Raw genomic sequence first — 23,256 nt, forward strand, 5'->3', positions numbered from 1 at the left:
CATGACAGCATTGCTTCTTGGGTGTACACACAAAATCCCTAATGCACCCCTTGGCAATGTAGTCCTGATTCAATCTGTATTCACACTAGCATGAAGATACAAACAGGAGTGATCCCAACAGGTCTGTAATTACAGGATTTGGTACAGAACTTTAACCATGAAAAATCTGGCATTTGAGCAAAGTCAGTCACCTAGACCTTCTCAATGCTCAGAAAAGGTGTATGAGCTACTTCTCAAGTTGTCTTTATTAGAAAATGAGAAAAGAATGGGTTATCCAGCCCTCACAGGCATCTGGCTTAGGCTGCATACCCAGCACACAGAAATCTGAAGCTGGTGTGCTCAATGTCATCTATGATATCATCAATATAATTAAAAGCGGCAGAACTGTGTAATAAACCATTCCTGTCCTTCAACAGCTGAGATGACTTCTGTTGGTTATCATCATCCATACCAAGTAGCAAGGCAAGAAATTACTTCAAAGGATGGAAGTGCTTCACTAGCAAGAATATATTCCTAGAATGACTTCTGCAACATTTATATTTATGCCTCTTTATATTTATATTTATATATATATATATTTATATATATTTATATATATATATATTTATACATCCAAACATTATATTTATGCCTCTTTCTGTTAATACTCGTTTCACTACCTGGGAATAAACAGAATAAAGTAATTAAAAATTATTTTACACAGAAACTGCACAATGTGTGTTTCTGTCACATCAAAGGCTTCTCCAGACTTTGATTTGTCACAGCTCAATTTATGGGTCCCATCCACTTGTGAAACTTGGGGCCATATTTACAAACCTACTAGGGTGGCTACTGATGCTGAATTTCTGGAAGCAGAGTATCTATGTTGGGTGGCCTCAGGAAGCAGACATTCTGCAAACACCTTTCTCCTCTTTTTCTGAACTTTAGCTATAATGAAGCACACACAGTTTTAGGCCCAAATGTTCACTCTGTGGTTTTTGCCTTGTGGGTCATGCAAATGTTTCCCCTAACAAGACTGGAAAGCTTTTACAGATTAATATCCTACGCATGATGTACAGACCTTGTCCTCTTCACTTAACTGCACACAGTGACCTCCATGTATATGTGCATCTAATGTGGATGCTAAAGATGGACGAGACTGAGATCTTTCAATGGAACAGCTGGGGAAAAGGCATGATCTTGGGCTAACACACTGCTCGAAGGTTATCACAGTCTAGATGCCCTCAGTGTTATTTAGGAAGCAAGTCACTTAGCATCAGCAACAGAAGCAGAATCTTGCCCAAACGGATTTCAGTGACATGCTGAAGGCTGGTAGAGCAAGTAAAGAAACCAAATGTCTCAATCCCTTCCTGTCCTTTACCTAGAAAACTGTTCTTACTCTCTTAGCAATGCATTACCTTTGATCTTTGTTACAATTCATGTTGCTGGAAGTGCTAGCTGTCCACAGGACACATCTATATAACTCTAAGACTCAGGAATTGCTCAAGTTGGGATGCAGAAACCTCACTTTATTTCAGAGGTGTTCCTAACATGACTGATGTTCTCAACATCACATCTCGCTACCGCAGGTACACAGCTCCTTCCAGCAAATGGAACTGCTCAGCCTTTCTGAACTTGTTCTGCAAACCAATATGTAAACTTGTAGTTTGAAGATAGGTAACAAAACTGCCTGGGTTGGATGACCTAGCCTTAAGCAGTGGAGAGGACAAAGCTGCATTTGAAGGACATAAAAGCTGAAAATCAGGAAGAAATACAACAAAAAGGAGAGGTCTTTATAAAAGCAGAGGTGAAGCCATGGCACAGAATAGAAAATGTCTAAGGGTTGTGTAACTGTAGCAATCAGAGAAGCAAAGCAAGAGGAAGAGAAAGTAAGCAGGGAACATCGCTATAGCTGATCTTTTCTATAAGGGGACAGCAGATAATCTGTAGCAAGCAGATAATTTCAGAGAACGATCTTGCAACTTATACTTGGGGTACTCCGTGAACACAGATGACTCTGAAAATGGGCTTTTATTGACTTCTTTTGTGAATTGATCATCCCTTAAGAAAAGACAGTAATAAACCATACTGTTGACTCAGACCAGAAACCTGTCTAGGTATTTCTTACTGTACTAGTAAAGAACCTCTAGCAATTTTCCCAGTTACGAGCTGAAATGAGTCAGACCTGAAAACCCACATGAAATCCCAGAATCCATGGCTGAATCCAGGTCTAAATTTCACAGCCTCCTCCAAAGCCTCCAATCAGTTATGCTGCTATCATCATTAAAAACTTTTTATGAGTCATAAACTATGTGTAGCACTTTATGAGGCTGATCTTTTTGTTCCTCAGAGAATTGACTATCTGGTTGAAATAAATCATCCATGGAATACATGAGGAAATTTAGAGGGATCCTAAGGAACTATTTAATTGTTAATGCTGGCTAACAATAGCACAGTGCTGTCAGTGCTATGGATGGGTATTAGCATGTGTCAGTGCCATGTAAAAACCAGTTGCATAGGGCACAGGGAAAGGAGGTTGGTTTCTTGGGGATTTTGGAGTGATGGGACAGGAGGAGGAGTGTAGGTTCAGCGTGGGAACAGAGTTTGAACACTGCAGTATTTACTGAAGGAAACAGCAGAAGAAAGCCAGACAGAGGGAGCAGAACAGGCTGAAGAGCAGCTTAAGGCAGGACATGTAACTGTTAGGTTGAATCACCAGCAGAAATCAGCAGTCCAGGAGACGGCCATTCAAAAAGCATTTAATTGCATATAGAATGCTACCAGCCAGTACAGGCAAGAGCTCTGCAGAATGTATGGCTATGAAGCGGTGCATCATACACCCAGTGAGTCCTGGGGGAGGATTTCTGCCTATGTAGCAACTGAGCAAGGTGGCTGTATGAATCGGATGCTGCAGAAAGGGCCAAGGTACACAGTTCATCCCAGGATGACAACTGTGTGCAGCCTGTGTGCCCCTATGAATCTGCAAACTGTCATCACCTACCACTTGGAACTGTAATTCAGGTTATTCAGGAAAGGTGGTTTTAATTACTCTTTTAAATGAATAATGAATATGGCAAACAAATTCTAACTGGAACACAAGTTTTAAATGGAACACACGTTTTAAATGGAACACACAATTACTGAATTAACACAAAAAGATCTGAAATAAGGACAAAGGAGATTATAAAGATGAATGATGATTTTACTCACTGAGAGTTTTTCCTTTGCTTGTTTAAATACACCAGGAGCCTGGTTTGTTTCACCACCTGCTGCTGAGAGACCCAAAGAAAGACTTGAGAGTTAAAAACAATAATAATAAGCTTAATACACTTGTTAGAACAATTAAATGCCTTGGAACTACTGTGCAAATCAAGTACTTCGTGAATTACTTTCAGTGAACTGTATACAGAAATGTACCTGCCTTAAACATGTCCTATACTCATCATACTTGAGATAAAATGGTAGTCTGCACATTTCAAAGTTTTGTATCCATGTTTCTTGAAGTCTAGAAAATACAGTAAAATGTTCAAGAAATAACTGACAAGTACAAGAAGCTTTGGTTATGAAGGCACAGATGCCTTTGCAACCTGAGTTTCAGGACTATCCTCTAAAAATCAGGCTCCTTTTAAGTAATCCACAAATGAAAATGTTGAGAGACCCTAAAATCACCAGTTTTCAAAATGTTAGGTAAAACTCCTCATGGGAAGAGAGAGCTGCACTGCTGAATTATCATCCTAGTTGCGTCAACAAGGTCCGTGTGCCATGGGTCAACTAAGGCCCCAGACTTCAGCAATTCAAATTCTATCTGTGATTTCAAGTATGTTAATTTAGTGTTTTGTTTATTTGATAGAACATAGTTTGAGGTAAGACTGTGCTCCCTGACTTGGATTCCCTCCTTATGAAAAGTTTTGGAACAAAGCAGCTTTTTGGAAAGCAGGTTATTAGGTTCACCCCAACACTGCTGCTCAGGAAGTGATTTGCCACACAAAAACAGAAGTGAAATCTTTCGGCATCTGTGCCAGGATGTCCTTAGTGAATGTAGAGGCAGGACAGTCATCACAGGTGACAACCTTCTGACAGTAAACCCAACTGTCTTCCAACTGTAACCCAACCACAATGCATCATACAGGACAGAGCCAATTCATTTTCTCCTTTCCCTGTGCAGTTCCCAGGCATGGTGAGGAGACCCTTGGTTTTCTGCAACACTTCCCACTCTAGTTCTGCCATCTTAATAAAATACTTATTTAATAAATTGAAGAAGTAGGGGAGAAAGCTTTTGAGGAGGAAAAGAATGTACTTCAGTTCTGGATTCATAAGAGGGATGAGTACAGCACAGTCCTGCATCACATTTTACCGCATCTGTTACTGCTGGGTTTGTTCTGGTTTGCATCTCTTCTAAATAATCACAAATAGCATCCTTCCTCCTTCTCTTGGCATGGAGCCCTAACCAGCCACCACTATGAAGTGGGAAGACTAGCTGTGCTGCTTGTGTGGACTTACCTTGAGAGCACCACAACTTCTCCATCTGAACAAAACATCTCTAAAGGCACTGCTGCCAGTTTAAATACACAACAAACGTGTTCTACCTCAGGGGGTAGCCCCAGAATTGAAGACAAGGAACAGAAGTGTATCACTTAGTAACTCCTACTCATAGCCAGGTAATGGTCTGAGTCTTGCCACTGTAAACACTCCTCTGATGGCACAACTACAGTGGCATCTTACAGCCACTAACAAAACACCAGTCAAAACTGGGGTTTCATTCATGAACCTACACCAGCCAAGGCAAAGACTTTTACAAGCCTTTCCTCAGAGGTGGCCATGAAGTTTCTTTTTCAAATGGCCCAGGTGAGTCTCTTAAAAAGAATATCCCTTGTGGATATGGCACTGAAAGTTACCAGTATTTGCCAGTGCTCACCAGTGACATGGGAATTTTTTTCTGGTGTTGAGGGGAAATGGGAAAGATGTCATTTCCCTGGCCACTGTGTAGAAAATATGAGCAAGTATTTTTTGTAGGCACTTATATGTTCCAATTTAAAGTCACAGTAAATGAAACATGGAGGTTTTCACTGACTGCAATAAACTCAAAAGTTATACAGACTACACTGTTCAGGGACTTCCAGTGGCAGACCATTGGCCAGGTATCACTAAAGCCGACAAGACTATTCCAAATAGGACACAGTGACAGTTAAAAATGGCTTCAAGAAACAGCGCTATATTTTACATAATAGTGGGAGAGAGACAATGTCCCTCAAAATTACAGATCCTGGAAAGAGCTAGTGAAACATGAGATATTTTTCACATTGTTCACATTGTGGTGCAGTTCAAGCTCTCCTGCTTTAGAGCCCAAGCCTCAAAGTTCAGCCCTCATTACTGAAGATTTTATGATCAATCTGGCTCCATCATTTGTTGGTTGCTTTCTATCTCAGTATTTAAATGTACCAGGAATTCATTTTTCTATTACATTCTTCATTTTGACTAAAATATCTGCTGCACTATGTACTGGAGTGAGAGAAAAGCAGCGCTGACAGTTGCCAGGCAGCACACGTTTAAGGCACCAGGCAGATTCCTTATGCAAGTCTACTGGTGTGACTCAGGCCTCTGCAGGACACTATGGGCCAGAAGAGTTCAGAGGAGTTATTGGTAAAGTGAAGGCAAGACAGCACCAACCACATGGCTGCAGAAGGGTAGGCAAAGGTGGGAACACTACAGAGCCAACGCTTCCCCCCTCCCCCCATTTCCACAGCTTACTGAACTCCTTGGGTCTTTTGAAAGAATATGTGAATTATAGGTCATAACTTCTGAGCTGATCAAGCTGTCCTTCAGCAAACTGTAAAAGGGAGTTACAGGAGTTGTTCTAATGCTTTTTAAAGATTCCTCTCTCCTCGGTACTCTGGTCCAGGTGCAAGTTAGGACAGCCTAGAGACTGCAAACTGAGGAGGAGTCATCACAGCAGCACAGAAGGGTCTGGATCAGCCTTTCATTCCCGGGCTTCATTTCTCATGGGGGAAGCAAGAGGAAGTAAAAGGACCAGATTCCCCCAGAGGAGCAAGGCGATGGGACTGAATATTTAGTTCTGTTTTCCTAATGGAATACAACCAGCAGACAGTACAAACTTCATACAGTTGAGGCATGACATTAAAGGTACCCTTGTATAAGTATCTTGAGACTGATCTGAATTTGGAACAGAAGAGACTCACTGGTACAAAACTGAATAGGAGTGACTTCTTAGGAAGGACACTTTTGGTACTGCACTGTGTAACTATAGGATGGGTAATCCTGTTCTTCATTTCTAAGCTATGAGAAGAGGCTCATGTAGTTCTACATTGCTGTGCATGGTTCTTCTCTTAGTAGCCCTGGTTACACTCTTGAATAACTGCACTGCAGCATGCGGCTGTGTTACATGACAGAAAACCTCACCTCTTTTAACAATTTCTTTGTTTTAAGATCACCAACAAAGTAAAGATGTTCATCTTTCCACCCTGAACTCACAGTAACAATGAATAATATGATGAAAGTGCTGAAAATATTCTTTTTGGTTTGCTAAATAATGATACACCTATCAAGCTGGAACAGGAATCATTTGTTTCATCCTTTCATCTTCCTCTACCAAATATTAAGATTTGTGCTTGGAATGCATTCGTAGTGTGAGCCCAGATTTCTTCTCTCTCAGCTTCACGCTGCGTGTGGCTGGATTCTCCCTGTGGATTTTGACTGTACAGCAGAAACATCAGTGACAGATTGGGAAGTGTCAATATAGATATCATCAATCAACAAAATATAACTCTGAAACACTTCTTATTATGCATGAGAGTAAAAAAGCAAAGTAATGGAAATGCATCCCATGGTTGAAGCTGTCAACATTTTCCCACCAGAAAAAAAAAAAAGGCATAATTAAAAAAAAAGAACAAAAAAACCAAAATGATGAGTAGGGATTCCTACAACACCACACTATAAGCACGATGCCAAGTTACAACCACAGCACTTGGAGGTCCAAGCAATGACAAGCATACATGATCATGGCCTCCAGTAAAGAAATAAACCAAAACCAGGAAAGAAAGAAGAAAAATGATACAAGCCACAAAAAAAAAAAAAAAAAAGAAGCAATACTATTTGTGAAGACTGATATTCTTGGAGGAAGAAATAAAAAACAGAGAAGCTGCTATAGCCATGAGAGTTACAAAAAGAAAAATGTCTATGTTTGCCAGCCACATTGCATAACTGAACAGAACGCAGTCACCTGTCTGCTTCCGTTTAACACAGGAGAGATGAGTTGGTCTAGTATATTTGATAGCAGGTTTTAAAATGATTTTCCTGGAAGGAGAGTGGGTCTGAACCTCAGTTTTTTTAGCAAGTTCAGCTTTCTTATACACTGCTATGGACAAAAAACACAAAAACATAGAATCAGGAAAAGAACCCAGCAAACAATTTCATGACAATACATCAAGCAGCAGGCCCACTGCTCCACCACTTCAACCCAACGCATCGCTTCTACCAGGGTGAACAAAGTAGGAAAAGGGGGGACCACTGGTGCATTAACGTCAGGTGTGCCACCCAGTGGTCAGTGAGGATGCCTACAGTGAAATGGGGCCGGTGGAGCAGTGAGCCTTGCACATGGCTTTTCGTAAGAGTTGTACACTATCTCATGAGAAAGCACCACCGCTAATACGGTTACGGTGCACATCATCTACAACAGACTAACCAGATAGTACTGTACAACAGTAAAAAGTAAATAAATAAAAATATATATATTGTAATAGGGAGTGTTAAATGAACCTTTTTTCCTTCTCACTTCATCTCTGGAGAGTGTGCTAGGTTCCTTTTTAGCTATTTTCCTTTCAGGAGTAGAAATCCTGCCTCTCCCAGTTTTAAAAGGTTTCTCTTTTTTATGCTTATCGAGAGATGATCTTCGCAATTCTCTCTCTGCCTTCTCCTCTTTAGGAACAGTCTCTAACTGTTCAGTCATGATGCTCCTATCATCATCTGTAGGATCAGAGGAAATTATAACAACAAACAAAAGATTAGTAAAAAATGTTAACAATACTGAGGTGGAGCAGGGAAAAATAGTTGAAGACAGAGTAGGCATTAATAGAAAAAGGCAGACTGTTTTACCATTTTTCTGAAACATGCTGAGATTACTGTTATAACTATAATAATCTTGCTCTTTGATCATTATGATTTGAAAGCAAAAGTATTTAACAGACAAAACAGAAAGGATAATGCACACCTTGAGTATCTGCCCAGAGACTGTCTGTGTCCATGACGGATTCATCGATTGTTGTTTCATCTTTGTAATCATCACACGTCTCTGTCTTGTAGTCAGTGAGTAGGATTTCTTCTCTCTGGGGTGAAGCAGGAGCTTCTGGGGAGCCCTCCTTGGGCTCAACTTGAATGTCTGCCATTTCCTCAACCTCCAGCTCCTCTTCAGCCTGGGAGTCCCCTGTTTCAATGTCTTCCTGCTGAGTAGCAGCAAAGCGCACACTGTGAGAAGCAGATTCACCCTCATCAACTGTTGTCTGGACCACTGTGATAAAGTCATCCTCTACTGTCACCACTGATTCAATAATGCCTTTCAGTTCAGGCAGTGCTTCTGGGCTGCCCTTGGCTAGCATTTCTTCGGTAGTAGGTTTCCCAAAGTCTGTTTCTGGGGGCATTTCTGATATGAGATGCTGTTTATCTTCTTTGATTTCTTCTAGCCCTACTTCTACCTCTTCTTCCTCACGTTCTTCCTCTTTTGAGGCCCCAGCTGTCACTTCACATGGCAGCAGATTTTGGACTTCCATAGGTTTCACAGCTGTATCAGGAGTCTTTTCAGTTCCTTCTGCAGGCTGTGGTATACTCTCCATCTGAATCTCAGCAGGCTCTTCCTGGAGAGGCTCAGCTTTTGGAAGGAGGAGCTCCATAGAAGGCTCCTTTGCTGGTAACTGTGCAGGCAGCTCTTCATCAGACACAGGACACTTTGCAGGTTCCGCTTTGATATCCTCTGGTTTCAGGGATTCTCCATTCAAACTTTCTTGGCCTTGGTCATGCTCTCCACTAGATTCATAAGACTCTTCTTTATCAACTGCCTCTTGATGTACCAGATCGGGCTTAGTTACTTTTTCTTTAATTTCTGTTTCTGACAGTTTGCTGCTGTCCTTCACGTAACTAGGCTCGATCTTGGAAAGTACATCTGCATCCTTTGCTTCTCTGGACAAGATGGTCTGATCTTTCTGTTGAGTATCTTTGGGTTCAGGCTCTGCTCTTTTAACAGAGGCTTTGTCCTTCCCTGACGGGAGAGAAGCAACCTCGCTAATCTTAGCTTCTAACTGACTCTGATATTCTTGGTCAGCTCTCATTGCAGCCACTTCCATATCATGCTTTATAGCATTGTAATCTGGTTTAATTGGAGCTTCTACCTCAGCTAACTCAGGAACAACACAAAGAGTCTTCTCCTCCTTCTCTATTGATGAAAAAACAGCACCTTTTTCTACTGCTGTCTCGGAAGCTGATATTCTGTCATACATGGTATCACCAGTTACATGAACTTTATCAGCCACACTTTCCTCTTTCATTTCTAAGATTGCCTCAGGTCTTGTCTTCTCTGGCTCCGCACCTTTAATGAGACAGACCTCTCTAGAGTCAAGATGATCTTCATTTTTTTCTAGCACAGTATCCAGCTTATCTCTTTTTTCCTGCTCAAAGTCCCTCGCCAGAACAGGCTCGCCAGTGGCATGCTGACCTAAGTCTTTTTCACTGAGGAATTCTTTGGATTTTTCAGCTGCTGCCAGCTTCACTTCTATCAAAGACAGGTCAGGAGCTACGCCGCGTCTCAGTTTCTCATCTGTGCCTTCATAAAACGGACAGGTTTCACTCGTCAAATTCTCACTGTCCTGAACTGGAGAAGGGAGTGGGACTGTGTACTTATTGAAAACACAGTAGCCCAAGTCTTCTAGCTGACTTTCAGCTTTGAGAGTCACGTGGTTTTCATCTGTCACAGGGGGCAGGGCTGTGCTGCTGTCTTCTACAATAGTGTCAGAAGAAACTGATTTCTTCTGTGCCACCTCAGCATCTGCACTCACAGAGGCTAATCTAGATCTTGTCCCTGCTAAGTCTAACATTTCAGGCAGGTCAGGAGCTAGGACAGCCCCATTTTTGTAATAATCTTTGGCCAGGAAAGGTGATTCGGCCACAGTCTCAGGCTGGACTTTTTCTTCTGCCATTGCTTTTTCTTCTTCAATATGTTCATCTTCCTCTCTACTATCAATAGGGAAACAGGGAGCCTTCTCCAGTGCTGGTGTGGTTGCTGGCAAGTAGTCATCACCTTCATCCATACTGCCACTAGTGTTAGTTAGAATATCTGAAGCAAGGGGAGAAAGATCATGTGCACGACCAAAGCTAAATCCTAAAGCTATGGAATCCAGGCAGGACATGGGCAAGTTAATAGACATACTTCTCTGTTCAATTGCGGATCTACCCCCAAGTCCCAGGCTCCTACTCAGAGTTAGGTCATCTTTATTTTTACTGTGGAGTTCTCTCTTATCCCCATAGACTTTGGGGTCAATTGTGAACATTCGTTCTGTTGGGGAATTCGGCTCTTCTGACTTGTCTGGTGTAAAGCTCTGAGCCAGGGTACTGTACCCTATTTCATGAGCAGGTGCACTCTGCTGCTGATCCAATTCTGTCTGCAGTTCTTCCTCCTCTTCTTCTTTGTCTTCAGGTATTAGACGATCTGTCTGATAAGGCTCATAGACACTCTCTTTGGTGTCGCTTAGCTCATAGTAATCACTGCCTTGTTTCAGAGCATCTGCTTTGAAGGCTTCCTCTTTCAAAGCAGAGGTTTCAAAGTACTTCGACATTCCTGATCGATCCTCCTCTTCTTTGGTTTGAGGAGCTGAAACACTTGTCTTATCTTTTTTAACATCTTTCTCTTGAGAAGCTTCCATAGTAAGAGTCTTGTCAGTGGTTAAACTTGGTGCCTCAGGGGCTCTCTCTGTTACTCTGGATAGCTGAGTGCTATCAGGGTGCTCTACTGTTTTCTCAAGGGTCAGTTCATGGCCTAACTTGGCTGGGAGTACCTGTGTGCTTGGCTGCACTTCCTTTTTCATGTCTACTGTTGCTGGGAGTCCACTTTGGTCCATTTCTTTTTCTGCTGTGAAAATATCAGGTGACTTTTTAGCTTCACCAGCCTTTTGAAAGTCTGCTTTGTCTAGGAAAAGTGCCTTAATTTCAGGTTCTGTGGTCAGTTTACCACCATCTAATGCTTGAGCATCCCCTTTATCGTAGAAGTCATACCTTTCTTCTTCATCACTCTCATCCTTGGTCATGTCCTTTTCCTCCCCCCATGCAGGGATTTTCTGGGTGCTTGGCGTTTTCAGGCCATCTACAGTTACTGCTGAGACTTCCTGCAGAGCTAGTGTCCTGTCTTTAGTGAGATCTTTGGCAAACAGTTGGTTTGTGGGTTCTTGTTTTGTTTTGGAACTGTCTTCAAGTGGAAGCTCCTGGGGGACAGCAGGAGACAGACCTGAAGGAAGTTCACTTTTGACTCCTTCTGCCTTGAATTCTGATAGCAATAGAGAACTTTCACCATAGCTGATGGGACGATCTCGGACATCTTTAAGATCATCTTTAAATGTCATAGACATAGCTTGGCTGGATGGTGGGGGCATATCTGCAGTCCTTTCTTCTGTTTTGCTCCCTTTAGGCAGTTCAAATGACAAGTCCTTTTGTTCTTGAGAAGCAGGAGGCTTGGCACCAGGTTCTGCAAAACTGGCTTCCCCTTTCTTTTGTGAATCGGTTTCCAAGATCTGTTCTGATAGAGGTGAAGGCATTTTTTCGGTGTCTTTGCTCTGTGAATCCTTTTTCTCTGTAGCCTCTGTTTTTGATGGCTGTGGAACTAAGGCATCGTATTTAGGTTTCTCACCAGTCTTACTGTCTTTCCCAGATTCATGTTGCTTTGTGTCTAATGGTTCTGCTGCAAAAGGGCGTGCGCCCTCCTGGACACGGAATTCCATCTTCGTGGCTGCAAGTAAATCTGAAGTAGTTTGTTTGGGTTTTATAACAAGATTATTTAAAGCACTTACAGGCAGGCAGTCATGTGGCTTACAACAAACAACATCTTGGTATGAATGATGGAAAGCAAAGGGAGAAAGATGCAAACATGCAGCAAGGCCATCCACTTAGAAATCTGTTTTAAAGTGTAAAATCCTAGTTTCCTTTCAATATATGAGGTTTTATAGTGAAAATGTGAGTTGAACACATATAAATATGTGACCACTGAAATGAGATGATTTCATGTGATTTCTTCATTTCATGGTTTGTACACAACAGCAAAACCACAAGTAATCCTCACTTCCCTGGTATGCTTTGATGGACTCTTGTAGCTTATGTTAGATTTGCAGTAGTCAAGTCTGCAAGATTAAGTCCAATCAATGGTATCTTTGTATGGTGCTGACATTTAAAACATACACAGTTATACATTTTTATATCCTTTTTACATTTTTCTTCTACATGTAGCCTAAGACAAATAAATATTGCACACAAAAGGGTTTACAAGTGTCAGAAGAGGCTGGGGATTTAATCCTACTGATTTTTGACATTCAGTCTTTGGCAAATGACAAAAATCTCACTGCTGTCATGAAACCTGTATGTGCAAATCAGCAACTGAGCTTTTAATAGTCCCAGATCTTGGAGGTCTAGTCTTCAAAATGGACAGCCATTTTCAGCTCTAGCTGAAGTCAACGAATACATGGCTTGTTTCAATGACTGTACATCAGGCCCTAATTAAATTAATTTGAAACAAAAAACGCTGCTCTTATTGTCTGCCACTATATTTTTAGGTAATAACATCTAGTTGTTGGGGTTTATTTTATCTGCATTCTGTTATCATTAATAGCTTGGGTTTTTTTTAATGTCTTATGGAAAATAATGATTTCCGTCCTACAGAAATCTTCCTATCATGGAAAATATGAAGCCAGACACTGCAAAATGTGGCAGAACTTTCTGCAGTGTGATCTGTAAAAAAAGTTTTATGAGTGGTTTTCCAAAGCTTGTTACAGCAAGCATTGGGCTGACTCTGAATCTCTTTGTCTCTGATTTCAAGTCTGCAGAGCCACCTTTTTACTTTGATGAATCAAAATTTTTTAGATCAATTAATACCAAAGCATTGGACATTCTTTAAATATTTCCATACATTAACATTTAATCAAAATGGCAACTGCCATTCGAAACTCTACAGGTAGAAAAAACAGAGGTCTGCTACAGTAATTTTGCTCCTTCATATTTTTACATTTGGTACATTCGACAGTCCCATGAAGTATAAAAATATGGCCAGTGAGCCCATGTTAGTCTTGTTTCACAGGAATTAAATAGCTAGATATTGGCTTTCTTTATGTATCCTACTGTGCCTCTTACTGTAGTGCAAATGAACAATACCAATGACATCAAAACATAGTCTCACTGCCAAGAGAATTTAATATTCTTTAGCTGGGCCAGCCAGAACACTAGCCTCCCAAATGCAGCATTTCTTAGCCAGGTAGTGAATGGGTACATTACTACTCCACACAGTGTGTCTTTACACTCTGTTGCGCTGGCTGCAGAGAAATACCATTAAAAAATAGCCTAGTTCTTACATACTGAAATATGACTTCAGTAAATATTTTGCTGAGTGAGCAGATCAGAACTTCACCCTACGACCCCAAGCTACTGAATTGCTTCACTATGAAGGCAAACATCCCAGTGGAAGTGATGGAGGTTTTGCCAAAGAAGGTCATTCCAGCAGGGTTAAAAATTTGTGATAAGGTAAGACACAAAAAATCAGAGTTCTGGCAATGACTGAGGAGAGGAAGGGTAGGCTGCGATGAATGGCAAGGATATGACATAAAAAGCAATAGCTTTAGGGAAGCTAAACCAGAATGCACTGAAGCACACACACAAAAACCCAAAACCAAACAAAAAACCTGCAGACTGCAAATGAAAACATTTCTAGAGTTTAAGCCTCTTTATGTCATAATCAAAGTCAATAAATCTACTTTTTGAAAGAAAAGCAGATGAATCTCTGCACCAAAAAGAAAAAAATGTACATAGATTAGCAATGTGACTGGCAAACACATCTGAGATGGGGGAAAAAGGCTTAGGCAGAGGAATCAGCTTAGCTGCAAAGCACATTTTGTCATGGCAAAGTAAACAATCAGGAATCAGCCGCAGTGGTGGGAAACCATGTTGTCATACGACACCTATGCAATCATATTATCTGCTACACACTCTTCAAGCATAATAACAAGAGCAGTCATAAATGGGAAGAACAGGAAATGAAGCAGCCTTGGAAAGCACTGGAGAAAGCTGAAGGATTCACTGGCAGCAAACACATGCAAACCTAAGGAGGACACACCTTCCTCAGCTGAGGAAGGGGATGCGTCTTTTAGGAGTATTTCCGCCACAACAGTTACACTCTCCCTGCTGGATGCCACACTTGGCACTTTGTCTTCATGACACACTTTGGCCTCCAAACCAGAATCCGACTGACCCTTACAGAGGCCTTTTGTCTGGTCCGGAGGCTCAGTGGGCCCATGCTCTTTCCCCAATTGCTTCCCTGGAAGAGCAGCAGGTTTCGCTTCCACAGCCATCAGACTCTTTACTGGTTCTTCTTCTTGGGGATGGAAAAAGGAGGTGACATCAACACCAACAGTAAACACCAAGCACACAGCTTAACAGGACTGCTTTTACATAACACTTTCAGCTCTGAATATTTTGGATGTAATTGTGTCAAAGGACAGCTCGTATCCAGCCATTTTAGTCATTGTGGAACTGAATTTTCCTTAAGGTAAAAGCCAAACCAGAAACCCATCTCCCCCACAGAAACATGATTATGCTGTAAGATGAGAACTGAAAGTGTTTTACAGGTATACCTCTCCCAGAGATGACTGGGGGTCAAACAGTCATTGCAAATGGAGATGGTATTGAACGATGGATGGCTCTGAGAACACCAACGCATCAATGATCTCAAAGTACACTGGTATTTTTCTGCTAAATGCTCTGTTCAGTCCAGTACAAGACATTCAACTGAGGTGGAGGAAGGTATGAGGCATTAATTTCTTTCAACTGACCTTGGCAACACAGATTGCTAAATGCCAGCTAGTCAATCTACCATATGAATCCTGGATTTGGTAAAACATTAAGCCACTTCCATAGGCTTAATAAGCCCTGTGCATAGCTGATAGCTAATGGTTTCACAAGAATTCAGCCCAGAGTCCTACACTGAACAGGTTTATAAACAATTACACCCCTAGGCTGCCTGACATCTGAGCTCTATGTGTGAAAAATCAGTTTTAACACCAGGACTCTTCATTTCCCTTCCCGTTTCCCCACCAGCCCCTAGGCTCCTTGTCACCAATTAAATCAAAGAAACCCACGAATGCAATATAGCTACTTGTTCATCTGTATTTATGGTAGCATCAACTTTACTCATGCCATGTCAGAAGAATGATTAGAAAAGTCTCCATTCTGGACTGTACTCCTGCCATTGCTTCTCAGACAGAATACTACTGTGCTCTATAAGTGTCCCTTCCAATAAGAATTCAGGATTCAGTGTGAAAACTTCGATTCAGCAACATACGTAAGCAGCTGATCAGCAGCCATGCTGCAGTCAACCTGATGACCTCTTTGGGTTTAATGCAAGTCTTACGATTAAGGGCTTTATTGAATCAGACTTAAAACAGAGTGGCTTCAAAGCTGGCAGTGGCTGTATCCAGCCTCTTGGCATTGAAGTAAAACCTCTTTACTAGGGCTTGATTTTTCTCCTGAGACTGGGCTGACAAAGAACACACCATTAACAATCCACTTCAGTTATGGCCTTTAAAAACTGATTTAGGGAACATAAACACTGAGGCTGAGAAAATATTACTATGTAAAGTACAACACATTATTAACAACATATAAAAATGTAATTAAGGTTAGATGCTATATCTTAAATGAACAGAAGACAGAAGATTCAGAATCAGAACTAGACTGTTACAGGGATATTGATGCATGGGCAGATTACAGAGGCAGCCTGGCAGAACAGGAGATGTCCAACTACAAGAGGCCCTGACTTGAATAACTTGCTTTACTTTTCTTTTTCTGATTTTATCAAGTTTTGTATGTGCATCTCTTTCAGTTAAACAATCCTAAGGAAAGCCTCTCATTTTACTCTGAGCAATTTAATCTGTACACCTCCATTTCCTGAGACACTTCACACAATGTGCCATGATTAAAACTAATTACTCACCACAGCAGAAAGTTATCCCTGTCTTAACAAAGGAATCCTAGAGACTGACTTTGTACAGCAGACTCTTTAATGCCAAACAGGCTGCTAGCTTACAGGCAGCAAGTGAGGAGGGCTGTTTCATAATGTCCATCTTTTCACTGATGATCCACCTTATTTCCTAGTTTTTTCTCTCTATTCCTCATAGGTGTTCTGAGACTTTCCACTTTCACCAGAGATAGATGCATATGACTGAAAAGGAAGCTGACCAAGAGCTAACCAATCCAAGAGTGCTCCAAGTACAGCTACAGGCACCCAGACACCTTTTGCTGCCTCCCCTAGCTTCAGGCAGACATGCTGACTTCAACAATCTTTAGTCATTAGCATTGATCTCTTTCTGGCTCTGTTGCATTATGAAGCTATATTAACCTGGTCTTGTGAGGGAATGGTGCACAATGGGCAGGGCTGCACTCGGTGCTCCCTGGTGGAGGTCCTCCTGCAGCAGGTGGCTGAGCTGCGGGATGCTGTTAACAGACTGCGAGATGTCAGGGAAGCTGAGAGTAAGCAGGAATGCTTGCTCCTGGCCCAAACTGTGCAGGGGCCTCGAGCTTCACCTCTAGCTCATGAAGGAAAGAAGGAGGCCGTTAACGTGGGAAGCTGGGAATTAGTGACAAAAAAAAACCAACAACAAAAAAAAAAAAAAAAGAAGGAAAAGGACAACCAAAAGCAAGGCTAAATCCCCTGTCCCCACGCAGAACCCCTTTGCTGTCCTGCAGGGGGCTAATGAGTAAACGCAGTCGAGCCAGAAACAGCCGGCTGATTCCCTGTAAAGAAGATCTCTACTGGTGCTGCTAGAAAAAAGCGGCGGGTCATAGTAGTAGGGGACTCTACACTGAAAGGGACAGGAGCACTCGTCTGCCAGCCAGACCCCATCTCAAGGGAAGTGTGTTGCCTACTGGGGGCACAGATCAGGGATGTGGCAGAGAGGCTGCCTGCTCTAGTAAGTCCCACGGACTATTACCCACTCCTGGTGATACATGTGGGTGCTAGGGATATAGATAGTAGTAGCCTGGGGAACATAAAGAAGGACTACAGAGCCCTGGGGGAGGTGGTTAGGGGCTCTGGAGCTCAGACAGTCTTTTCATAAATTCTCCAAGATACAGGGGAGGACCTAAAAAAAGCTAGGATTAGCCAGGTTAATAAATGGTTAAAAGGGTGGTGTCCTAGTCAGGGGTTTGGGTGTCTTGAACACAGGACCCAAGTTTGTAGGCCAGGTCTAGTGGGGGCTGGTGGAGCTGGTCTGATAAAGAAGGGAAAGAGCAGTTTTGGTAGGAGGCTTGCCAGACTGGTCAAGGAGGCTTTAAACTAGATGTGTTTGGGGAGGGGGGCATCATTCCATTCCAACACAACCAGTCAGTTGCCAGAACCTATAATAAATGCTTGGAGCAATGTAGAGATATCCCAGCTGCTCCAGCCAATGAGCCAGCTTCATTTGGAGCTCAGCTCAGATGCCTCTATACAAATGCCCGTAGCATGGGGAACAAACAAGAGGAATTAGAGATGTGTGCACGTCTACGGGGGTATGATATAATAGGCATCACAGAAACATAGTAGGATGGCTCCTATGACTGGAGTGTTGGAATGGAACGTTACAAGCTCTTTAGGAAAGACAGGCCTGGCAGGTGGGGAGGGGGAGTTGCCCTTTATGTTAGGGATAGGCTGGAGAGTATGGAACTCTGTCTGGGGACAGGTGAGCGGTTAACAGAGAGTTTGTGGGTCAGGGTTAAAGGGAATATAGCTATGGGAGACATTACTGTGGGGATCTGTTACAGGCTGCCTGATCAAGGAGAACCTGCGGATGAAGCACTCCATAGACAGATAGGAAAAGCCTCATGCTCCGCAGGCCCTTGTTCTCATGAGTGACTTCAACCACGCTGACATCTGTTGGAAGGACGGTACGACCCAGCACAAGCAATCCAGGAGGTTCCTCCATTGTGTGGAAGGCAACTTCCTTCTGCAAGTAACAGAGGATCTGACAAGGAGAGGTGCCATGCTTGAGCTCGTGCTCACCAACAGGGAAGGGCTCGTTGGACATGTGACGCTCCAGGGCAGCCTTGGATGCAGTGATCATGAGATGGTCGAATTTGAGATCCTCAGGACAGTGAGAAGAGCGTGCAGCAAGCTCACTGCCCTGGACTTCAAAAGAGTAGACTTTGGCCTCTTCAGGAACCTGCTTAGTAAGGTTCCATGGCATACAGCCCTAGAGGGCAGGGGAGCCCAAGACTGTTGGTTGATATTCAAGGATCACCTGCTACAAGCTCAGGAGTGTTGCATCCCAACCAGAAGGAAGTGCAGCAGGAGGGCCAGGAGACCTCCTTGCATGGATAAGGGGCTCCTGAGGAAAATTCAATTGAAAAAAGAGGCTTATAATAAGTGGAAGCAAGGACAGGTGGCATGGGAAGAGTACAGGGATGTTGTACGGGAAGCTAGGGACCAGGTTAGGAAAGCTAAGGCCCAGTTAGAATTAAACTTGGCTAGGGATGTTAAGGATAACACGAAGGGATTCTACAGGTATGTAGCAAATAAAAGACTAGGGAGCGTCAAAGGAGCGTGACCAGCAGGTCGAAGGAGGTGACCAGCAGGTCGAAGGAGGTGATCCTGCCCCTCTACTCTGCTCTTGTGAGACCTCACCTGGAGTATTGTGTGCAGTTCTGGTGTCCTCAACATAAAAAGGACATGGAACTGTTGGAACAAGTCCAGAGAAGGGCCATGAGGATGATCAGGGGACTGGAGCACCTCCCATATGAAGACAGGCTGAGGAAGTTGGGGCTGTTCAGCCTGGAGAAGGCTGCGTGGAGACCTCATAGCAGCCTTCCAGTATCTGAAGGGTGCCTATAGGGGTGCTGGAGAGGGACTCTTCATTAGAGACTGTGGTGAGAAGACAAGGGGTAACGGGTTAAAACTTAAACGGGAAGTTCAGATTGGATGTAAGAAGGAAATTCTTTCCTGTTAGGGTGGTGAGGCACTGGAATAGATTGCCCAGGGAGATTGTGAATGCTTCATACCTGGCAGTGTTCAAGACCAGGTTGGACATGGCCTTGGGTGATATGATTTAGCGTAAGGTGTCCCTGCCCACGGCAGTGGGGTTGGAACTAGATTATCTTAAGGTCCTTTCCAACCCTAATCATTCTATGATTCTATGATCCTGTTAACTCTGAACAAATCTGGTTTTGATGAAATGACCCAGTGAGCAACTTCAGGTATACATCTCCACTTTCCTAAGACACAAACCTCTTAAGGATTCAGTATTGGTTTTAACTTCAAAATTGAGTTCGTCAAATGCTGCAAGATGAAATGTGATCTAGTTTGCCTTGAAGGTATCAGCATTCCTGTAAGTCACCAAAATACATTCTCCCTTGATTCCTCAAAAGCCATTTCACTTTTATGTAACCCCCACTGATAAAATAAGACTTACTGATGTGCTCAGGCCATAGAAAAAGGGGGTACAGAAACAGTGATTTTTTTTTTTCCCCTCCTTGTTTCCAGTCAGCTGACACAGTGTTAACTGGATGTATCCACAAAAACAACTGGAGATCAAATATGACCCAATACTGCCTGAAGTCACCTGTGTATACTGGGATAAAATTGGCTTCCTTTGCCTACTGGAGAAGTAAAAACATTCCACTGCTATCTTTGGTGTAGATATGGGGCTTTTCCCCCAGCGTTAACAACCAACTCACCTCCAGTAACAATCTTTTGCCTATTTTGCAGTAATTCTTTGGCACAAAGAACACATTAGCTTACACTTCTTTTATTTAGCTGCTCCTTTCATTGCTCACACTTCAGCTTCACTTTGACATGGAGAGACTCTGGAGGGGCATCGTTTCCATGTGAGGAGAAGGCACAACCAGGTTTCCCTCCCCAGAAGGCAGCAATCACAGGCTGTAATGTGATACATGGGATGGATGGCAGGCGGGTAGAGGGGGAGAGAACAAAATGGGACCATGCTCAGTTCACCTTCATCATGGCCCAACAAGACCGCTGTGCTCTTCACTGTGGCACTGGGACATGTACTAAAACCAGTCCACTCTGAGCTGAACAAAGAGTGTTCATAGTACTCCTCATCTGAATTGCAGGGCTCATCATCGGGTAGAGACACTGAAATGGAGGGGGCCAGGTGTTTACCCCACTACCTGCTGGCAGCAGGCCCACAGCCTGGGCAGTGGTGCAGCAGTCCCACGTTATCCTCTGCCCCTTCATCTACAAACAGACATACAGACAAACACTGCAGGACAGACAAAGAAAAGACAACACAGGATGGACACATGCACTAGCAACACCAGCCACTGGTTCATCCTGTCAGGTGGATGAAATCAGCCAGGCTACAGGTTAAGGCAGGATTGAGGAATGAGGTTGCTGTGCATTTTAATGCAGGGGTCATGTATACACAGGAGCCTTTCCTATAGTGCTTGTGGATGTGGGAAACCAACCCTCGGAACAAGTGAATTTCAAAATTATATACTCATTGTTTAGAGGAACACATACTATATGCAAACAACATCTTACAACTTGCATTGCCACTCACAGGTACTATAAACTTAACTGACTATTAAAAAGCTCTGAAGTATACAAGGGACTGTAGGGACAGCACAAGGGGGGAAATGGATTTAAACTGACAGAGGGGAGATTGAGATGAACTCTTAGAAGTTCTTCCCTGTGAGGCGCTGGCACAGGGTGCCCAGAGAAGCTGTGGCTGTCCCATCCCTGGCAGTGTTCAAGGTCAGGTTGGACACAGGGGCTTGGAGCAACCTGCTCTAGTGGAAGATGCCCCTGCCCATGGCAGGGGGTTGGAACTGGATGAGCTATAAGGTCCCTTACAACCCAAACCAGTCTGGGATTCTATGATTCTATCCCAACACAGTTGTACCCTTCATAGTCATAAGGTAAAAGTACTTGAAAGTGTAAATGTTAAAAAGTCCCTTAATGAAAACACAAACTACCTTCCACTTTGCTTAATGGTGGTTTTGTTTCTCATTGCATCTATTTCAAAATTCATCACTTTCTTCTTTTCCCTATAAATTGGTAACATTTAAACAACTAAAAACCCCCTTCCCCATATAGCTAGCTACCTTTTTTCCCAATGAAGACCACATAAAGCTACTCACAACAATCTCTGTTAGTCCTACATTTTATGCTGTCATGTTCTGTTTCTGTGGGTGAACTAGCTCCCACCTCAGTGCTTGCCAATGCTTTGGAATAACAGCTTTATTCACCCATCGTGGCAGCACTGCAGATAATCACATAAGCATCTCAGGCCCACACCAGCTACTGACAGCTGCAGGGAGGGGAAGCTTGGGCAGGTTTTTGCTAGACAAAGGAAAATAATAATGCCCAATAAACATGGCTGGCCTGTTACCTGATCCATCCAGACCTGAAGGTGAGACTTGAGAGCCCTCTTGCCATGTACAAAGCAATGAGAACCTAAACATCTAGTGTTAGGGAAAATACATTGAAGCCCATTCTGTGTGTATGACAACTAGCAGTTTGATGAACACTACTTTCATAGGGTGCCTTTAGCAGCTGCAGCTACCCCTTTGGATTTCATACTAGCTTCAAGAACAAGTCTATGCCCAGTGTCTGTGGCTTTTCTCCAGGCAATAACAACTTATATTTTCCCCAGAGGCTCCAAAACTTTCCTCTCAGATCCAAAACACTGAGTCAGGAAGCAAGGCTTTAACACAGGCAACTAAGAGATATTAACCAGATCTCTGTGTGTGAAAACAAGTTGGCTCATGAATGCTGCTGTAACTACCATTACCCAAGTCTTGGAAAACAACTTTTATCCAAACCAATTCAATTTATAAGAGCTCTAAGGTTCTTCCTGGCAAATAACAATAAGTTTTAAGTTTCTTTCTATAGCACATGCTTAAACCACAACACACACCATGACAAGACATCTGTGTCTTTAAAAAAAAGCACCCTCTGCTTTCTACAGCAATATGGCAACAAATGTTCTGTAATGTAATGAAATGTATTTCTTCTGCCGGTGAAAAGAATGCCATGGTATCAACCCATCCAGGCTTGATCACCCACACGAAAAGGAAGGAAAATTACCAACTGATGGCAATACCAGTAGCTCAAATACGTATCACAGTGCTGCAAAAGAAAGATTATCCATGTTTAAGATTCCAGCTGGCCAGGACTGAAGGTATGCTATGTGCACCCATGAACAGACACAAATACCACCCATGCAACTTAGCTTAAGGGAATTGTCCTCACTATTTATTTCAGGGCACAAAAAATGCCTGAAGCACTGATAGTTTAGTTGCTTTGTGCTTGCAATGGAATCCAAACCCCTGATTGAGGGGTTTATGCATGCTTAAAAGAGGTGGGTGTGGAAAGAGAAGCCAGCAACCTGCAACTGCCAAGCAGGAAGCTCTGCAGAGCACTGCAGCAGGAAAGGCTGAACACAAGTCTGTACCTGACCTTCTCACCTTTCCCTAATGCTTAAGAGCCAGCAGCAAGGCTACAGGGAAGCATCTCGACCCACTTGCAATGCAGAACATGTGGATTTCTCCTCCACAGAAGCTTCTGCAAAATTCAGTGACAGATTTGAGAGGCCTGCGGTTTGCAAAAGGCTAGTCACAGGGAGTGAGGACACATCGCACTGTGAGAGACCAGGGATCAACTCCCTCCTAAACCCAAGAAGATTGAAAGCAACAACTCCTGCTTCTTTGCAGGGTGCTCTCACTGTAGTCCATGTGTTACTGTGCGCAAGAGTGGAAAGCACTTGCCACCCCTTCTGCTGGAACTGGCATATTGTGGAGAAAAGAACAGGAGATTTGATAATGTCAGAAGCAGAACACAGAGAACCAGTATGTGCAAAAGGGGAGGTTCTCCTTCCAGCTGTGGGTCATATTTATCCAAGTGCCATTCAGAAGTAAAATGCAACAAGAGTGAAGATGAAACCCCATGACTTCTCTACACTGACACAAACAAGGCTGAAAATTCCTTTTTTATTGGCTCTGAATGGTTTATAGGCAAGAAAATACAGGCCCTGC

The 23,256-nt window shown here is 42.9% G+C and overlaps 1 protein-coding gene across 45 annotated transcripts in view; it reads right to left on the minus strand.

Moving 5' to 3' along the window:
- MAP2 (microtubule associated protein 2) overlaps positions 1-23,256 on the minus strand; it is a 226,684-nt gene that overhangs the window by 25,150 nt on the left and 178,278 nt on the right. For 14 of the 45 annotated variants that reach the window (XM_062602511.1, XM_062602338.1, XM_062602357.1 and 11 more), the window contains 5 exons: positions 14,345-14,602; positions 8,204-11,977; positions 7,753-7,959; positions 7,217-7,351; positions 3,190-3,251 (listed from right to left, as the gene is read on the minus strand). In XM_062602511.1, coding sequence (XP_062458495.1) covers positions 3,190-3,251; positions 7,217-7,351; positions 7,753-7,959; positions 8,204-11,977; positions 14,345-14,579 — 4,413 coding nt within the window. In that variant the 5' untranslated portion in view covers positions 14,580-14,602. Of the gene's footprint in view, positions 1-3,189; positions 3,252-7,216; positions 7,352-7,752; positions 7,960-8,203; positions 11,990-14,344; positions 14,603-23,256 lie in introns of all 45 variants that reach the window. The other 31 variants (XM_062602445.1, XM_062602492.1, XM_062602438.1 and 28 more) reach the window with 12 other exon arrangements.

This window comes from Pezoporus occidentalis, unplaced genomic scaffold (genome assembly GCF_034315485.1).
Source record: "Pezoporus occidentalis ecotype Australia unplaced genomic scaffold, CSIRO_AGI_Poc_V1 ctg118, whole genome shotgun sequence".
Lineage (NCBI taxonomy): Eukaryota > Metazoa > Chordata > Aves > Psittaciformes > Psittacidae > Pezoporus > Pezoporus occidentalis.